The sequence below is a fragment of the Diospyros lotus genome, chromosome 14 (genome assembly GCF_014633365.1).
Source record: "Diospyros lotus cultivar Yz01 chromosome 14, ASM1463336v1, whole genome shotgun sequence".
In the NCBI taxonomy this organism is placed as follows: Eukaryota; Viridiplantae; Streptophyta; class Magnoliopsida; order Ericales; family Ebenaceae; genus Diospyros; species Diospyros lotus.
This window is the reverse complement of record NC_068351.1, coordinates 8,651,516-8,671,271: the sequence shown is the minus strand read 5'-3', so window position 1 is coordinate 8,671,271 and position 19,756 is coordinate 8,651,516. Positions and strand designations below refer to the sequence as shown.

General features: G+C 32.7%; 1 protein-coding gene across 1 annotated transcript; it reads right to left on the bottom strand.

Moving 5' to 3' along the window:
• Positions 1-15,291: 15,291 nt before the first annotated feature.
• LOC127790703 (uncharacterized) lies at positions 15,292-18,834 on the bottom strand. Its single transcript, XM_052320320.1, has 6 exons — positions 18,226-18,834; positions 17,959-18,147; positions 17,695-17,820; positions 17,289-17,312; positions 16,117-16,658; positions 15,292-15,929 (listed from the first exon to the last, which is right to left on the bottom strand). The coding sequence occupies exons 1-6, from the start codon at positions 18,749-18,751 to the stop codon at positions 15,306-15,308; spliced, it is 2,031 nt and encodes a 676-aa protein (XP_052176280.1). The 5' UTR covers positions 18,752-18,834; the 3' UTR covers positions 15,292-15,305.
• Positions 18,835-19,756: the final 922 nt, after the last annotated feature.

Genomic DNA, 19,756 nt, shown 5'->3' with positions numbered 1-19,756 from the left:
AATTGAGGGGGAGCTGCTCCCAACCCACCTGTCCATGGACCACACTGGCAAAAGTTATATATATATATATATATATAAGAACCACTAATAGGATGGAAAGATTTTTTTATGTTAAATTAGGTAATTTGAAAGATGAAACATTTAAGACGGTTTGTAGACTTTGGGACATTAAGAGGTGCCGAAATTATTCTTTCATAACTTAGGAATAAATTAAGTCTCACTATCTTACTTCTGTGTTTATCCAAAAAATAGACTTTGATCTACATTTATGTTCGAAGGTATATTTTGTTTCAAAACTTAGAATATTTTAACAAATGCAGGCTCAAAAATTGTCTAAAAAGGATTCTTCTACCATTAGTTATGAATTTTCCTGCAAAGACTCTCTAGAAAACATGGAATAATATACTATTGCATAAGTGTAAGCATCTCCGCCTGGATATCCTAACCACCCGATCTATTCGAACGAAAGCGCTTACATAAGGAAAGAGAAATAAACATAAAATAAAAATATCCTGGCATACATACATAAGAAAAATACAACAGCGGAAGCAAAACGATATACATGCACGCCTACAAATACTCCGCTGGAACAACAGTCAAGGAGTATATAAAAATATACAAACACCTGTGCCAACAAATAAACGATACAAGGAACAACCTGGAACAGTAAAAAATGAGAAACAAAAGTTCTAACAAAATATCAGAGATAATGGGGGCAGCTAACTGTACACCCTACCGACACGGTTGGCTGCTAGGTGGAACAATCATTGCCCTCGGCCTTCGCTTTACCCTTACTTGGAATGATGGAAAGCAATGTGAGTTGCAAGACTCAGCAAGTTATAAGAAAATGAAGATTGTAAATTAAACAGAAGAGGAGATCACCCCCAACACAGTCCCGCACGTACACACAAGTCATATGACGCGACAATATAATAGTGCAGCATAATAAAAGCACATACCGGTTCTTGGAGCCCACATAAGACACCTGGCACCCAAGTCCCATACCAACCTGTCGTTGTCCTGAAAGGCAACATAGATCTCCAACAGACCTGTGCGCACTGTCCTGGGTCGGTACTCCCGTCACCCGTATCCATGTCGGTACTCCCGACACCCGAGCCTTAGGCTCCCTCGGAATGGCCGAGAACTAAATACTACCAATAACCATGCAATGCACATAACAATGCAATGACGTAGTGAGCATCAACGTGATACATGGCACCCATACATCCAAGCATCAGGCCATCCTCTGCCCATATAGTAAACCACACGCGATACATATACCCGTGCTAGATGCATCATAACCAAGCTAGGATGTCCGTTACCAAGCATAACCAGATCATGAAAACCCCAATATGTAGCCATTACCCATGTGCACACCAAAACATGCAACAAGAAATAAATGACACCAGTCATGCTATAATCACGTAACGGTAGAGCCAGTCAATAGTGTTTGGCACCGATCAACGGTCAGTGGATAGGAGAGACTAGCTGACGGCCTAAGATAGACTGTACGACAGTCGGTCCGTCACTGAACAGCCGATCCTTACCCCCACTGCCCAACCGCTTTAGCCGATAAACAACCAAAATCCATAATAATACCCGAACAGCTAAGAACCTAGCCTCGAGTGAGTACGACATTATTCCCACAGGCATGAAGGTGGCACAAACCTCCGTAGGTAGCCAACGAATAAAATCTTCGAGACGAGTTTAATAAATTAAATTTTAAAACAAATTGTTTAAAATTCCATAATTTATTAACAGGCGAAACAAAGGGAGGTCAAATAAATTGACAACGAAAGAATCGACGAGGAGGGTATAAAGAACTTGCCTTTACGAAGATATCCTTAGGCTTGATTTGACCCAACATGGTAAAATTTATACAAACTGCAACATCCAAATTATTTGTCAAAATTAACAAATTTGGACTTTAAACGAAATTTCGACCGCACAGAATATTAATTAATAACTTCTCTACATACCTAGAAAATTAATTCCTTGATTAAACTTGATTTAATCCTGAATTTCTTCCAAAATCTTCCAATTTTTCTCTCGCACGCACACTGCTTTTCATCCAAAATTTGCTGTTGATTCTGCTGCATTAAAAATGCCCGATTTGGGCTTTAAATTCGTGCAAAAAGGAGCGGAGGAAAGGGTGCCACGTGGCAGTGTGTGGGCCAGTCGCTGGGAGGCCACCGCCTCAATCGAAACGACGTTGTTTCGACCCCTAGTGGCTGAAATAAATAAACCAAAATTCTAGCCTCGCGTGCCTGCCCACCCGCGGAATCAAACCCACGTCCGCTACCTGGCCACCTCGCGCGCGACTGCTCGCGTCCGCACGCCACCTTCAACATATATATGCCTTACGTTATATTTAAAGTGACTTTTCGGCTCTTTCTGGAATTCGCACCAGTACCCTCCAACTTCCATTATTCACACACACACCCCCTATAATATTTACACTAACGCTCGAAACTTCTAAAAATCCCATAATTTAATTTATTTTAATTTTTTTTATTCCAGAAATATTCTAAAATAATTAATTAATTACTCTAATTTCTTATTTCCTTAAAATCACATAATTTATTTTTATTTATAACAATAAGTCATTTTAATTTTTTTTAAATTAAATTACCCCGATAATGAATAATTAAATTAAATCGCAATTTACGGGGCGTTACAATAACAATCCACTTCAATGATTTATTTTTACTTGTTTAAGAGATACAAAAATATGAAAAAATTACACATAATATTTCTGAAACTCTAGTTTTTACAAAAAATTGTTTTACTACAACCTTAGATGTGTGCAAAAAAATATGATCGATTTAGTAAGACTAAATGACACAATCAATCTGTGAAAACAACTAACTTTGGGTCAAGTTGAAGAAGAACAAAATTTAATAAAATTAACTGAAATTTGAATATGTTGTAAACCATTGAATAATATTTCCAATGGTGTATGACTTAGAAGATAGGGATTTGATTAGTTAAATACCCTAAATATTAAGATGTATCACATTAAGAGCAAAACTGTGAATAATCAAATTTATACAACTTTTTAGAGGGTAAAATAGTTTCCTTTCTGGATGATATTTTTATTTAATGTCGAGTTATGAGTTTTTAGTCTCTAAAAAATTCATAAATTTTCACATTGGTTGTATGTATTGAAAATTTAATTTTAGTTAGACGTTGGGTTGTAACTATGTCAAATAATTAAATTGATAGATCTCTTAAATCTAAGGATGAGTTGAAGATGACTCTAAAATAATATAAAATAATAAAATTATTAGATATCGATCCAAACACATTTAAATGTATTAAAACTCTAAATTTTTACTCTTAATCAAGAATTTAGAACAAATCATCACATTTTTTCTTATGAACTTACTTAACTTATTAAACTTTTTAGGGATGATCCAAGTAACTTATTATATGAGCTAAGGAGAAGAACGTTAACTAGCAATAGAAGTTAAAAAGATTATTTTATTTTATAAAAAAATTCTCTCAAATTTAATAGTACGTCTGTAAAAGTAAAATGTTACATAATCTATCTATAATCTATTGCTTAGTTTGGCTACATATTTGTTTTAAAGCTTTTTAAGTTAGTTAGTGTTTAAGTTGTTAATAATGTTTAAGTTGTATAGCGTTTAAGCTGATAACGTGTTTAATAAAATATATTTTTAAATTATTAGTTAATAATTATGTGTTTAATTTGAAATAACTGATAAGTTATCAGAATATGATAAAAAAATAAAAATAGACATATTAATGAATAATACAAAAAATACACAAAATATTTATTTTTAATAAAATTAATTATAAATTATTGTTATATAAATCTATATATTAAAATACGATGGTTTTTGAAAATATCTCACTTTTGAGACATTTGAATGGCCGGAATGATTTTTGATGTATTTGATGGTTGAGATTAAACCATTTGCCGCCCAACAATTCTTCTCCAATTTGTGGCTGCTCAATAGCTGGCTGATTGATGGACATGTGGGTGGCTCTCTCTTTCTTTCTCTCTCTCACTCCTTCAGTCATTGCCACCCACTCACCCGCCGTCTCACTCTCTCTTTTTCCCTCTGTCGACCGCATGAAGCTCCATTCAGTGTGTATCTCTTCACTGTGTATCTCTCTCATCCCTTATCTCATCCATTTCTGTCTGTCGCCGCGCATGAAGCTCTAAGCCACTGCTCAAAGGCACCGTATGTATATAGTCATTCATATTCACATAGCAATTCACATGGTGTATATAGCTCACTGCTCAAAGCACAGTATGTATATAGCTCAATTCATATTCACACAGCAAAGCAAAACACCCACACCCACACCTATTTATATATGTGAGTGTATGTATCTCTCGTGACTGTATTTATATATGTGAGCGTATATATGGAAGCCATTTGGTTGTTTTTAGAGAGGTTCATTCATAGGCAAGGTAGATATCTGTGTGTATTTATATATACACTCAGCTGCCGCCGCGCATGAAGCTTTAAGCCACTGCTCAAAGGCACGGTATGTATATAGTCAATTCATATTCACACAGGAAAAAGCTCAATTCATATTCACACAGTGTATATAGCTCACTGCTCGAAGGCACGGTATGTATATAACTCCAATCATATTCACACAGCAAAGCAAAACACACACACCTACACCCATTTATATATGTGAGTGTATGCATCTCTCGCGATTGTATTTATATATGTGAGTGTATATCTGTGTGTATTTATACATACACTCACATATATAGTCACTGTGCGTATATAGTTCCTTTAGTTATTTATAGTCACAGCTTTAGTTTTAGTTTTTGTTATGATATCTTCATTCTCTCTGTGTGTCTAAGTCACGATTGTGTGGGCGAGAGCGAGATAGAGAGAGAAGGGAGGGTGGAGACGCAAGGGAGAGTGAGAGAGGCGATGGTGGGTGGGTTATGCCCGAGAGGTGAGAGAAACAGAGACGGAGGGAGGGGGTGGGTTTGCGCGAGCGAGAGAGATGGAGAGGTGATGGCACAAGGAAGAGTGAGAGTGAGAGAGCGGGAAGGATGGGTGGGTGGGTGGGTTTGTGCTCGCAGAAGTTTGAGGGAAAGAGAGAGAGATGGAGTGAAATGCATGTGTGCGCGCACGCGTGTGTGTGCGCCTGCGTGTGTATATAGATGTATCTATATCTGTGTGTATGCAGGAAGGAAAATGGGTGGAAAATGGTCCATTTGGGATGCAAAATAACTATTTTTCAATCACAGACACACGGATTAGTTGTTTATGGGTTTAAAAATGATCCACTTAAAATAACTTTATCAACATTGTGAATGTGAAATAATATTTGTTGTGTGATAAATTGATTTATGTGCTAAACTTTCATGAATTTTAATTTTTTTTTGAATAAAACTAGGGAATGTTACTCTTGCGTGTACAAGGTCAGGACTCTTTTTCTTTTTTTTAAAAAATTTAATTTGTAAAGCATTTAATACTTAATTTTTAAGTATTCTAAATATCAACATTATAAGTTTTTGAAATATCATGTAAGTTTTAATACTTAATTTTTGAAATTTTTAAAATAAAAATACCAAAAATGTAAGTTTTGATGTATAATAATTTGACATGAATGATTCAATTCCAAAAGAAATAAAAATCTGTTTTTTAAATCATTGATGATCAAATGTTGTTTTTAGTTTAAAACTTTATTCAAATAATGATATCAAAATAGGAAACTTAATTCAAAATTTAAGGTTGCGTTCTCTTTACTGTTTTTAAGTCAATTTTAGTTTTTAATTTTCTAAAATAATGAAAACGCGTTCTCTTTATTATTTTTAAAAATACATTTTTAAAAAAAATTATAAAGAAAACTCAAAACAACTTTTAGTTGTTTTGAGTGTTTTCATTCAAAGCAAACTTTAAATTTAAAACACATTTATTTATTTATTTATTCATATTTTATTATTGTAATGAAAAAAAATATTACAAAATTCATTAACTTTAAAATGTATATATATTTTTAATAATATATTAACATTAAATATTTATAATTTACTAAATAATTAAATTTATTGAATAAAATATTATTAAAAAAATATTTTCAAAATTTGAAAGAGAACGCGTTTTTTAATTTTCTGTTTCGAAAAATAGTTTTTTAAAATGATAAAGAAAACACGTTTTCAATTTTCTAAAAACAGACTATCAAAACAAAAAATTGAAAATGAATTCAAAACTCAAAACTGAAAATTGAAAAGTAAAGAGAACGCAATCTAATATTTTTATCTTTAAGAATTGAATCTTTGATACTTAAAAAATGTGAAATTGGTTAATTTATCATATTGAGTTACTTATGCAAATATTCAAAAAGAATTTTTTTAATTTTAATTTTATTTTATTAATTCTATTTTTTATTTTAGGCACAATAAAATTATTTTTAAATTAAAATAATCTATATAAAATGAAAAAATAGAATTATTTCATTTATTTGATCACTTACGATCAGAACTCAAGGTTCTTCATTCTAATTCAATTAAAATGAATGAAAGTTATTTAATTAAGTATTTTGGTCAAAAGTATTAAATTTCATCTCATCTATTCATATACATTTCCATGTAATATAACTTTAGTTTTAAAATGAATGAAAGGTGTTTTAGTGTCATGTGTATGTGTATTAATTTAAATAATAAATTAAATTTAAATTATAAATTAGTGTCATGTGTATGTCATGTAAAAATTGTAAATTGTAATTTTTGTCATCATTCAAGAGAAAGAAAATTTTGTATTGGAAGCACCAAAAAATATAACAAAAGAAAAAAAAATTAGGACATTGGGTACACTTTTATTCAAACATTTATTAAAAAATTTGCACCAAATATTTTAATTTTAACAATTTCTAACATTGGGTACAATTGAGTTGGACCCAAATATATAATTTTATCTTTTAAAAATTTTATGGGACGAAAATGAGTTGGATCCAATTATACAATTTTATTTTTTATTTTTTTCATATGTGTTTATATAGGTCCTACTCTTATAAAATTATGTGTTTATATAATTTTATTTTTTTCATGAGTTGGAGCTAAATATATGTGTTTATTTTTTTTATAACTCATTTGAGTTTCTCTAAGAAAAATTATAACTCATTTTTTTTTATATCTTATTTAAATTTCTCTGAGAAAAATTATAATTCATTTAAGATAATTCGTGCTTAAAGTCAAAAATTATAACTCATATGAATAGTATACGTAAATTATAACTCATTGAGAATTGTAAATTTAAATTAAACAACTAAAAATAGTCTTTTCATGGAATAAAAGTGAAAATTTCAAGCCAAAAATCAAGCAAATCCTCTATCAAGGTCTAATTTGCCCAAAAGCCCATTTAACCCAACATCAATGGTAATTTTATATAATGGAACATAATAAATGCTATTTTTTTATTTTTATAAAAAATTATCGGGTGTAAAAAATCAGGGTTGTCATCTTCCTTAATTTTACTTTCCAATTTTTTCTCTTAGACTTTCCAAGTGATAATTATTTATACCAACATTTGATTTTGGTTTTAATTTTATCATTTTAATGTGATTGTTAAAATACATCTATTCTAAATATTGGGTTAGCCTTTTATCATTTTGGTTTATATTTTTTTTTCTCCTCATCATCTATTCTATCCATGGTAGTTATTTATTTAAATAAAATATTTAATTTTATTATCTGATTTGGTAGCAAATTTATTTTTTAGGTTGAAGTGCAACAATTATGGACAATATTATTATTTTTGGTCAAATAATTTTTTTTTTCTTCATATAAATTTAATATAAAGTCTATTTTTTTTTTTTGAAAAAATTACTTATCATATCTAATTTTTTTCCTCATACTTACAGGTGGATGGAGACTTATACCGAACTGTAATATTGACTTCATTTAGTAATTTTTTTATTTATGTGTATAAAGTTTTATTTATCACTCTAAAGTTTTTATATGTATAGGTTCAATTTTTTCAAGAAATAAATTTTTAATGTTGTTATTCGCGATGAGCGTAACCTTAATACTATTCGCATTCGTGAGGTAAGCCTGAAAGTCACTTCAACATTGGATATGTATTTTCTTATCATTTAAAAAAAATTATAAATATAGTCTACTTATTTTTTATTATTATAGGCAAAAGAAAAAGAAAAGGCTATCTTTTTTGGCAAATGGAAGAAAAATGCATATCCCGTGGTATGGTTTTTCCACAATTTTTAGAAGTTTATTTTTCGAATATTGTCATATAATTTTTTTTTATGAATTTAGATGTTTTTTTTACGAATTTATTATTTCAAAAATTGTTGTGTTTTTATTATATAGATTTTTTTTTCAAATATTTAATTTGAATTTTGTTTTTCTAAAGCATGTTAAAGTAAGCATTGATATGAAGTATGTTAAAGTAAACATTAAAAATAGAAGAAAACGAATAAGAGAAAAACACATGTTGCATTTATAGCATAGCATAATAATACATAAAAATATAAGAGAAAGAAAACGAATATATGATGAAAAAAAAACTTCATTTTTTTATTTTTTTTTATAAGAAGTTCTTAATAAAATAACAAGAAAAGTGAAAAGAAAAATAGAAAATATTAGACGCAAAAGAGATGGGTAGTAAGTTTGGACCTTTGTGTGTTTAATGTGTATAGTGAGTTTTCATTAATATATGTATTGGTTCTTATGTGACTAACAATTCAAAGTATAAGGAGAAATACAACTACCTTGCTTTGATGGGGATGTAATAATGTAATTTCAATCTCAAAGTATAGTTTGATTAGTACAACAAATGTACTAATTTATATTTTTTTTGTTTCACAAATTACCAAATTATTGTGCATGTTTCTTATTGGAGATACATACAATTTGATACGAAAACTTTTTGAAAAGTAATGAGGAGGAAGTTCCGGCAAACACATGTTTGAAGACATGTTATTGACACATTTTTTGTAAAGCATACATTTTTTTGTAAAACTTTAACCCACTTTTTGTAAAATTTTAACATATTTTTTTGGTGAATGACAATATAATGTTTATTTTTCTTATGTAATTATAATTGATTGGCAGCAGTAGCACTAATTGGTGTGCATTTTAATTTTAATTTTTTTTATATTTGATTGGCAGCAATAGCATTAACTGATATGTATTGTTTGATATTTAAATTTTAATTTAATTTTTTTATTTTAATTTTTAATTTTTTTTTATATTTGATTGGCAGTAAAATTATTGTATATTTGTTTTCTTTAATTTTAATTTGTGCATTTTAAAAATTTTTAATTTAATTTTTTTATTTTTTATTATAAAACATTAAGAGAAAGGAAACAAATATATAATAATTTTTATTTTTTAGTCAATGTTTAATCTTAATATTATTTAATCATATATTATATTTACAGCATGCCTTTAGGCATGTGCATTCCCTAGTGTATATATATGTTAAAATTAATTAAAAATATAGTAATACAATATATATATGTATATAAATGTTAAAATTATTGTTATATATATGAGAGAGAGAGACAGTGACGAGGAGATGGACAGACAATGGGGGTGATGGGGTGGGAAGATGGCAGACAATAGGGGTGATGGCGGATGATGAGGGCGACGACGGGGTTACGACGATGGCCAAAAAATTGGTGGTGACAATGATGAGGAGGAGGCAGAGTGTTGAAGAAGAAAGACAATGAGTAGAAATTCTTCAAAAGATTAATGGTAAAATGATTATTTATTTGGTCAACCTAGCTTATTTAGTAACAATTTTTTTTTTTTCAAAAGTTGGTGGATGATAGCTTTTGTAAAAGGATTGGTTGATGTACGGGATGACTAAAGACATCAAATAACAAAAATATCTTTATCTTGAAATTGTCACCTCGCCTCAAATACACACTGCGCGTACGTCTAAATAAAGTCCGAGCTGCCCGAACTGAACGGGCTGACTTCATCACAAATGAAGTCCGAACAATGTTGGATGAAATCCGTTCGTTGATGAAATTCACCCAAATTGAAGCTAGATGAAATCCGCCCAAACTTAATAGCTGGATGAAATTCGTTCATTGATGAAATTCGCTCGAACTGAAGTTAGATGAAATCCGCTCGAACTGAACAGACAGACTTCATCTGTGATGAAGTCCGCCCAGTACAGTGTTGGGCGGATTTCATCATCCACCCCCACCTTGGGCGGACTTCATATGTGATGAAGTCTAACTAATAATTTTTTGATAAATTTGTGTGTCAATTATTTTTCGGCATTGTAGTAGGACTCTTTATAAAAAATTAATGCGTGAGCATTATAATAAAGCTACTGCATTAACTTTCCAGCGGTCAAACCGCTTTGTCAAACGAGCCTTATGTTTATGTTTGATTGCGTTTGGTTTGATTGGCGAGTTGAAAAATGAGCATCATTTGATTGAGGATTCTTGTCGGTCTGTCCACAACAAACCCTTCTTTTCTTGCTTCTTCGCCACGTATATATACGTCCAATCAAACCGAAGGAAGATTCATAGAAAAGCAAACAGGATATGAACGTTGGAAATTTTAACTTGCTGTCAAGCAAACAGGATATGAACGTTGGAAATTTTAACTTGCTGTCTTTTGAATTGATTGAGGAATTAGTTAGATCTTGCTTGCAATAATAACAAAGTTTTAAGATACTTAATTACCAATCAATCTGGTTTCTTACTCATTTCTTGATACGATAAATTTATTTGGATAGAATTTATTCAGATAGAAAGGTATTTAATGTTTATTTTATATTATTTTAATTATATTAAATAAAATAAAAAGACAATTTTAATTTTATAAAAATTTCATATTTTCACTAAGTGGCAACACATTAAAACTGCACATTTCTAAAGCAAAAAAAATTAGTTATGAAAATGAATAATGATAGTCATGACACTTAGGTGGCAGCACACCATTGGCTGTAATTAATGTATTCTCTTTGCATTCTCTTTCTATTTTATTTCATTCATGGATTATTTTACTTTGTTTAAATTGATTGACGCACGGGATAACTAAAGACATCAAATAATAAAAATATCCTTGTCGACGGTTCGATTTCAGCCGACCGTGATTCGTTTTAGTCGCGATGAGTAAATCCAAAATACCAAGAAGAAGAAAAGAACCCCAAATTCCAAACGTGAGTCAACATTGAAATTTTTATGTGATTCGGCCAAAACGATACATACTTTATGACCGTACTCTGATTATTCTCTCAGAATAGTCCCTACCTCTGACTTCTCAGCAACTTTACCACTTATGCGAATTAATGATCTTAGGCCAGCGACCTGAGTGGTACAACGAACTGAGGGTTTTATAGCGAGCTCGTTCGTCAATCGTTGAGAGCTCGCCATGAGTTTTATCAAGAGCTCGTAAGGTGCTTGCTTTACAGGCTTCAGGCTTCGGTGGTGTATGGATTTCATTTGACGAGGTTGCTGGGATCTTTCCGAGCTTTGGGTGATTGGGCCAGCCCATTGGACTGAGCCTGACCCATAAAGGGGTGATGTTGGAATAGCGTATAACAATCCTCATCTTAAAATTGTCGTCTTGCCTCGAACTGAACGGGTGGACTTTATCTGTGTTGAAGTTCGCCCACACTGGGCGGATTGCATCTGGCGAACTGCATCTAAGATGCAATCCGCACTGAGATGTAGTTTGCTATCTGGTGGACTGCATATTGCATCTTAGATGCAGCCCGTTGGGATGCAATCCACTAGCACTGCATGGCAGATTGCATCCCGCCAGCATTGCAGTCCGCTGGCGGGCTGCATCTGCAGTGCTGGCGGGCTGTATCTAAGATGCAGTCCGCCAGCACTGCCCCAGAAATTGGGGCATGTCTGAAGTGTTGGGTGGGTTTCATCATTAATTTTTTTGTCATTTAATGTTTTTAGTGATTTCTTGCGTCAACCAATTTGGGCAAAGTAGGATAATCTGTATTTAAAGTCATTGTGACTCTTAGGATTTTAAAAATTCATTAAATCAAGTGAGAGACTAAAATTTAAATTTAATAAGGAAGAGAGAGAATGAAATTTTGAATTGTAACTGGAGAGGGTATTGTTGGTAAATAAAATATTAAATGACATAATTATCCTAATGTCAATAATTGAAATGACAAAGAAAGACAATTCTATCTGGATAGATTCTATCCAAATAGCAAAGTCCTTGAAATTATAGTTATTGTGTGATTTTTTATGGATCATGTTCTCAATTTTGATAGAAAAAATAAATCACAAATAGAAATTGTCTCATTGTGCATGACAAGAAATTAAATTTATAATTTACTTGTACAAATTTTGACTTATCATAATCTAATCATTTGACTTATATTCTAAGAGTTTTTGATTTCTACTCGTTAATGTACACATAAGGAGAACCAAAAGCAAGAAAATGTAAATATAAATATTTAGACACACTTTAAGAAAATGTAAATATAAATATTGATACTATATATATATATATATATACACACCCACACACACTGATATATGACTGATTAGTACCTAATGCAGTTAAAATTATTTACACTCAAACGTAAATGCACTACTCTAATATGAGAAGACTATCTCTCAAACCTAGAGTTTCTGGGAAAATGTGTCAATGAAAGGCAATTTTTTCATCCACATCTAGGCATTGCTTTAATACTCTTGCCTCTTTTCACACCACCCCGCGGGCCAGCCCCCCCCGCCTATTGTCGACAATTGATATTCCCTCACAGCCTGCCGCTGCCTCAGTTCTGCTTTTTCCATTGCTTAGCACTAGGGCCGGGTCAAGGGTACGTGTGGGTCCTAGGTAATAATTAATTTAGTGGCCCTTTTAAAAAAAATAAAAATTTATTCACCTTAGAATCCCTCATTATCCCAAGCCCTCTAAAAACCTCTTACCGTCTGCACTTCCCACCAAAACCTTATTCACCTGCTGTAATATCTGAAAAGGTTAGAAATTTTGAATCTTTTTTTTCTGTAAATTTTTGAATCTTAAAGAATTAATTTTTGAATACTTGAGAACTTAAACCCAAGAGAGGTCATAGTGATATTTTGGCAAATTATGAATCTCATGAGAAATTCTGAAGAGACAAAAAGTGAATTCACGAAGAAATGGGTCTAACAATAAATTGTGAAGAATGACAAGTAACTCTTTTGAAAATCTTTGGTTAGTGTATTTTTTATTCTTTTATTTTGAACTACCTTTCATATTTTACATAAACTTAAATCATGAGTACGCTTGGGAAAGGTGTATTTTTTGAATTATCTTAGAATGTGACAATGAAAGAAATATCTTCTTGATATTTGTATTTTTTTTTATTATTAGAAGAATTATATATTCTTCTGTTCTTTAGTAGTTTTGATCTTCTTGATAAGAGAGATTACTTTGCCAAATTACGGAGTTAATTTTTGAGTATAAAATTCAACTAAATTAACTGAATCAAATTAGGTTGAATAGAATATTGATTTCATAGACAATATAAAGAAGAATTTGTGCAACCTAATTTCTTCAAAAATAGCCAGACAAATTAAAATATATTCAAGTTTAAAATGAGTTGAAATACACGATGAATTAGTTGAGTAATGTATTTTGAACCTACATAAAACTCGATCAGAACCAGGTTGAGACTAACTGAAAAATAATTAAGTGCCAAAAGTAAATATAACCAAGAATATGGGAGTGGCTTTAGATTTTGATATCACCGATCAAAAATAATGGAGCTCAGAAGATTTTGGAAATAAATGTCAAGACATGACCAAGAATTTAGAAAGACGATTTTAAGATCGAATTTATAGCAAACAAATTCGAAACAAACCAAATCGTTTGACGAGTGTCACTGATAGAATGTAATTAAAAGGGCACTTTTAATACGTGTTTTGGACCCTATGAGAAAGATATGGGAAGTAAAAAATTGAATAAGAAAAATAATCGAAACAGAATTCAATAGTTTGACGCAAATTTGCTGGATTTGCCAAAATCACTTGGATATTGATTGGAAATCAATCAAGGACCCAAGCGCTGCTTGAAAAGTGGTAGAAACGACAAAAATTGGCCAAGAATCCCCACAGCTAAAATGCACCACAAATTGGGGAACGAAAATGGAACGTTTTAAGCTATAAAAAGGGGCTTCAAGACTTCTCTGAGCATTGAGAGAGGGCATACGAGCAAGGAGGGGAAAAATAGAAGGGCGGATTATGGTGACCAGGGGGGCCGATTCTGGTGAAAGCGATGACGACGAGCAGGGCACCTGGCGACTTCCAGCGTTCCCAGTAACAGGAAAAGGGCAACGATGGTCGAAAACGGCTCTAGGGAGGTTCAGCGTGAAGCACTGCAGCGGTCGAGGCGACTGAAAGTGACTGGAGGGCTCTCTAGCGGCGAGGAGACGTATTGGAGAAGACACGGACACGGGCGGCATTTTGTCAAAAGTTAGAACTTTGCTAGGTGACATTACTACCCCAATACTTATACGTTATTGCACTTAGACCTAATATTTTATGTGACTTATGCATACACCCTCTCTTTTTGTTCAAATTGCATGAACACCCTGAAAATTGTTTGTTATTACAGTTGTACCCATTATTTTTGCATAAATTGCACTGGTGACATGAGGTTATACCGTGGTGTGCATGCATATATGACTATATCAATGCTCTCATCTATAATGCACAGAAAGTCTTGGGCCCGTTTTGACATTCTTGAAATGTTTTTTTTCGAATTGCCAAAAAATATTAAAAAAATATTTTTGAGTTATTTATATAATTTTAAAAATATTTCAAAATTATTTTATAATATCAAAAATATGTTTCTGTTCACAAATATGTTAGAGATGAAAAAAATTATGTCTTCAACTCAAAATTTTTAATTTTTTCTAGAATTTATTTGAACACATCATAGAATTTATGTTTATTTTAAATTAAATAACTATTTTTATAATTTTTTATATTAAAAATTATATTTACAAAAAGTCCCTATATTTCTTTTATTTACGTATTTTCCCAGGTTTCCGTTTTTTATTTTTTATTTTTGAAAAATGTTATTTTTTTTGTTTTCATTTCATATGATATTTGTTTTTTATTTCCATTTATGCGTAACTTAAATTTTCATAACTTGGCAAATAACAAGGGGATAGATGAAACATGGAGAAAACTTAACTAAAAAAAAATAAAACATAAATGTATTTTTTGAAGAAAGTATTGATCCAAATGATAGAACTCAAAACCTCAACGCCAAAAAAAGAAAAAAAAAAAAAAAAGCCTCAACAATGATGCAGTTTACATCTAAAAGAGAAACGAGAGAAAGCTTTGAAGGAGTTCGAATGGATCTACATTTCTTGACCGGTAAATGAAACGGCACAACGGAGACAAAAATACATGTAGTCGAGGGTGAGGTACACTACATCTAAAGAAAGAATGATTATGTAGCCTATGAGTGGCCACATTAGATAGTATGGGCTGACATTTATTTCGAGGAGGAGGTAGGTCTGAACGCAAGCTGTGACTGTAAAGATGGCTGAGACAAACAGGGCAGCCAAAGAACCAACGTATCTCAATGGCAAGGTCATGTAGAAGTCGTCGTTGGTAAACCTCGATAGCTGAATCAAAAGCATGGTTGCCAAAGCAATTCCAGAGCAAAATAAAGATACCCCAACGTACCACAGGAACGACAAAAGTTGATCTTCTTTCCTAGTACTAAAAAACTTTGGACGACCGAAACTTTTACCGTCTTTAGTGTCGTCATTATAGCCTCCAGGGATGGTAAATAATGTTGCGTAGTTGACAGTGCCAATGAGAGTAGAAACCAACATTAACCCAGTGTTCATATCTTTGAGTGCCTTCTCGGCCTTTTCTCTTAAGATGACATGATTTTCTTGAAACAGTTCACCTGGAGTCTTCCCCTCTAAGTTACGGTGATATTGGAAATGACAGGAGGAATCATACCATACCCTCTGCCAACCAAGAAGAAAAATATATTTACACACACATATAAGGAACTCAATGCGTACGTAATTTATTCTTTATTTTGTAAAGAGTAGTTGGGATATATTTATGTATATCCATGTGTTGATTGAATCACATGACATCACTCTATATATATAAACAAATTAAGATTTACTAGGTATGCAGCGTACGTACCTTAAACCAACATACATCCCAGGCCATCTGGTTCATATGTCCTAGAAGAATTCTAGGGCTATTTCCTTGCTTTGTTGCAAGATGCAGAATGGTGTTTCCCTGGTCATCAATGGCCGTCAGCATCACGTCCTTGCGAACTTTTGTCTTCAAGTAGTCATATAGCAGCTTATCTTTCTGCTCCACTGCTATATGCAGTACGTTCTTTCCATTCTTGTCAACAGTATATGCTGCATCCGGGAATTTTTCTAGTATTTCCTCAACCAACTCTTCAATGCTGTTCTCTACGGCTTGAATGAGCGGGTTTCTCATTTTGTTTTTTTTGGGTGAAGCAGTAACTGCAGAAAAATGCATAGTAAGCAGTTGTATAGGGTGTAGAAGAGCCGAGTCATTGGTTTTGCCTTGATTTTTCCTTAGGTCCATTGAGCTTTCACCATAAGTGTAATGGCTCCAATCAGTTTCTTTTGCAATTAGCCTTTTGGCTAGCAAGACTGCTAATGCGTGCTTTTTCTTTACATCAACAACTCCTCTAATCAAAATGGAAACTGCGCGCACAAGAAGAAAACATCCAAGGATATATATGTTACATATATAATATTGTGGAAAGTAAAAATATATGAAAATAATGTATTAGGCATAGAAAATGAAGAAAATTTGTAGTAATGCCAGCTGTGCAATAAAGTATTTTCTTAAACTATTCCTTGAGTATCTTCCTTAATAAATAAAAATTAATTGTATTAACAAACTAAAATTCATGATATCTAAAAAATATTAATTTTTCAAATAAATTTTTTATACTACACCCACGACTTATTTTGTTTAAAATTTCTTGAAAAAAATTAAAAAGTAAATTATAATATCAAATGATACCTTATATAAGTAATTCTATTTATGCTGGTGTATATATAAGAGAAACTAAAATGATTAGACAAGCATACGGCTTTTAATGAGCTTCTTGTTTGGTCTTAGGTACTTCTTTAATTTTAGGTTCTTTTTAATTAATATTCCGAAGATGCTCTGATTTAAAGCATCCGATCAAAATGCTTTCTAAATGTATTCCGAGCAATTCTTTCAAAAAATCTTAAAAGAAGGTCTACTAAAAGTATAGTATGAAAATTCATTTGCCTGGTAAGTAGAGTTCTGTAAGTGAGCAATTTTAAGTTAGAACAACCAACCTGCTCTAAGAATCCATCGGTACCCTGCAAGAATGGTACGCTTAGATTAGAATCAAATAATTAACAAGAGTGTAAAAGAAAATAAAGATGAGACAACACAAGCAAATAGCAAAGCCAAGCTCACTGGAAGCGAAGATACATATATACTTGTAAAACATATACTACCTATAAATATATATTTATAGATAGGTGTGGCTGCAGGTGCTACCAGCTGTGGATGCAGATGAAACATCTGGGAGACCAAAATTTAGTAATAAGGTAATTGTGTTTTAGATAGTTTTTTTAATATATTTAAGTGTATAAGTCTTTTAAATTTATAGAATTTTTACATTAGTTGGGAAGGGAAGAGGCAAAATTTTAGTATTAAGATAAATTAAGTTGAATAAGTAATTAAAGAGAAAAATACCTGATATTAGTTTCCATTTTAGATCCGTTAGCGAAGACGCTATTTGTTGCAGGATAAATCGATATAGAGGTTGACTCTCCGCATCTGCTATCGGTATTGTTCTCTCATCTATTGGTGGAATAAACACTGTTTAACATGGCACGAAACGAACACAGATACTTGAGATCAGATTGCACATTATTGCAGGGAGAGGACATCTAGCTACTATATACAATTAATTTTTGAGCGAACAATCGTCTGTCGACTGTGTAGATTAATACTCACGGAGATAGGAGATACAGCGAATCAGTTGTCCTGGAATGAATGATCTACCGCCCAGATTTATGAACGAATATGCCGACCCGCTTTTGAAGGAAACCGGCTTGCAGGCCAACAGATTCAATGCAGTTTCTCCTTTCTCATTATGTGCTTCAACAAGATTTGGAAATGATTCCACTATGTCCAAAGCTAGACCTGCAATTAACAAGCCCAAATAGTTTTCCATTTTGTCGCTCTATGATTGACGGATTAGAATTCAAGGTAGAAACTTACTGTAGTATTCTCCCAGTACGGCGGCGTGGAGTAGAGTGCAGCCATCATTTCTCCTTGTAGTAATGGTGTCCTTGACTACTGATTTCTGCATCACAAAATCGAACACATTTTTGTTCCCGGCGGCAACCGCAACGTAGGGCGGCGTCTCGCCCAAATTATTGCGCACCAAAGCCAACTCGGGGTCCCTCTCCATTATGATTTTGACGACATTGAGGCGCCCAAAGCTCGCGGCTTGGTGCAAGGGCGTGTCGCCTCTGAAGTTTCCTTTCTTCAGCATTTGGATCGTCGGCAGGCCGTCTTTGAAGAGCTCTCTGAAGGGAACTGGATCTCCATCGATGGCCAGAAAATGGAGAACTGTGTTGCCTTCGACGTCGACGTGCGCCAGATCGTCGCCTGTCTGCCTCAAGTAGTCGCGGACGACTTGGACTTGGAGTTGGAGTGAACGGTTCTTCCGATCTAACACAGTCCTGAAGGCGTCCTGATGGCTAACAATGGTGGCGCCGGAGCTGGTTGCTAGGGCCGCCATGTTTAGAACTGAACGTTTGGACTCAGAGAGAAGTTGCTGTTTTACGTGTAGCTTCTGAATTAATTAAGGTAATCTCTCTTAGCGGGAAAAGAACCTAGGAATGATATTTAATTGGTCTTTGCTTAACGAATGATGAGACCCAAAAGAGGTAAGCACGAGAATAAAGCCCCTGCCAGCGTTCCAAGAAAGGAATAACAAAGCAGTGAAAGTGCTAGCGGATCAAGCTGCTTTTTAATTAATTACAACGTTTTACGTTTTCAATGACAATAATATTACTGTAATGTTTGGCCAGATCCAAACCGTGGAGTGTGATTTTGTTCACCCCTTTAACGGGGTGAAGATAACCCCCAGTCCTTTGGGGGTTATCTTTCACATAGGGGCAGCCAAACATCAAATTAATTGGCTGTCCCTCTGTTAAAATAACCCAAATTTGATGATTTGATGTTTGGCTACCCCTATGTGAAAGATAACCCCCAAAGGATTGGGGGTTATCTTCACCCTCGTTAAAGGGGTGAACAAAATTGCACTCCAAACTGTGGGCCCTTGTGGAATTTTGAAAATAAATAGGATTGTTGATGTGGATGAGATGGCTTGGCATTTTATGACAAATGTGATTTGGACGATTTTAAAGGTTAACTTTAAGGAAATTGGGTTAATGATTTCGAGTCATCAGCTTTGCTGATGAGGTTTATGCTTTTTTGGATAAATTCCTTCGTTTAAGCCTCAAAATTAACAATTTTTCTATTTTAGGAAATAATGAATTCCCTAATAACTTTCATTAGAGAGTGAATTTTTACATGCCGTTTTGAGATATTTTCCTTATTTCTTGTTGATTTTTAATTCTGTAATAAAATCTCAATTTTTCTTTTTTTAGTAAGATTCGAGATTTAGGGTTTTTGAATGTTTTTCAAATTATAGCCTATAAATTCTTTGTTATATGAGGTTTTGAATCAATTGATTGATTTTGAATAAAGTTTCTGTTGAGATTTTCCCTTAATTCTCTTT

Coding starts and splice junctions, on each gene's coding strand:
- LOC127790703 (XM_052320320.1), bottom strand. CDS start 18,751: ATGGCGGCCCTAGCAACCAGCTCCGGCGCCACCATTGTTAGCCATCAG. Junction 17,313..17,694: donor AAAATGGAAACTAATATCAG/GTATTTTTCTCT, acceptor CCATTCTTGCAG/GGTACCGATGGATTCTTAGA. Junction 16,659..17,288: donor CCGATGGATTCTTAGAGCAG/GTTGGTTGTTCT, acceptor TTGTGCGCGCAG/TTTCCATTTTGATTAGAGGA.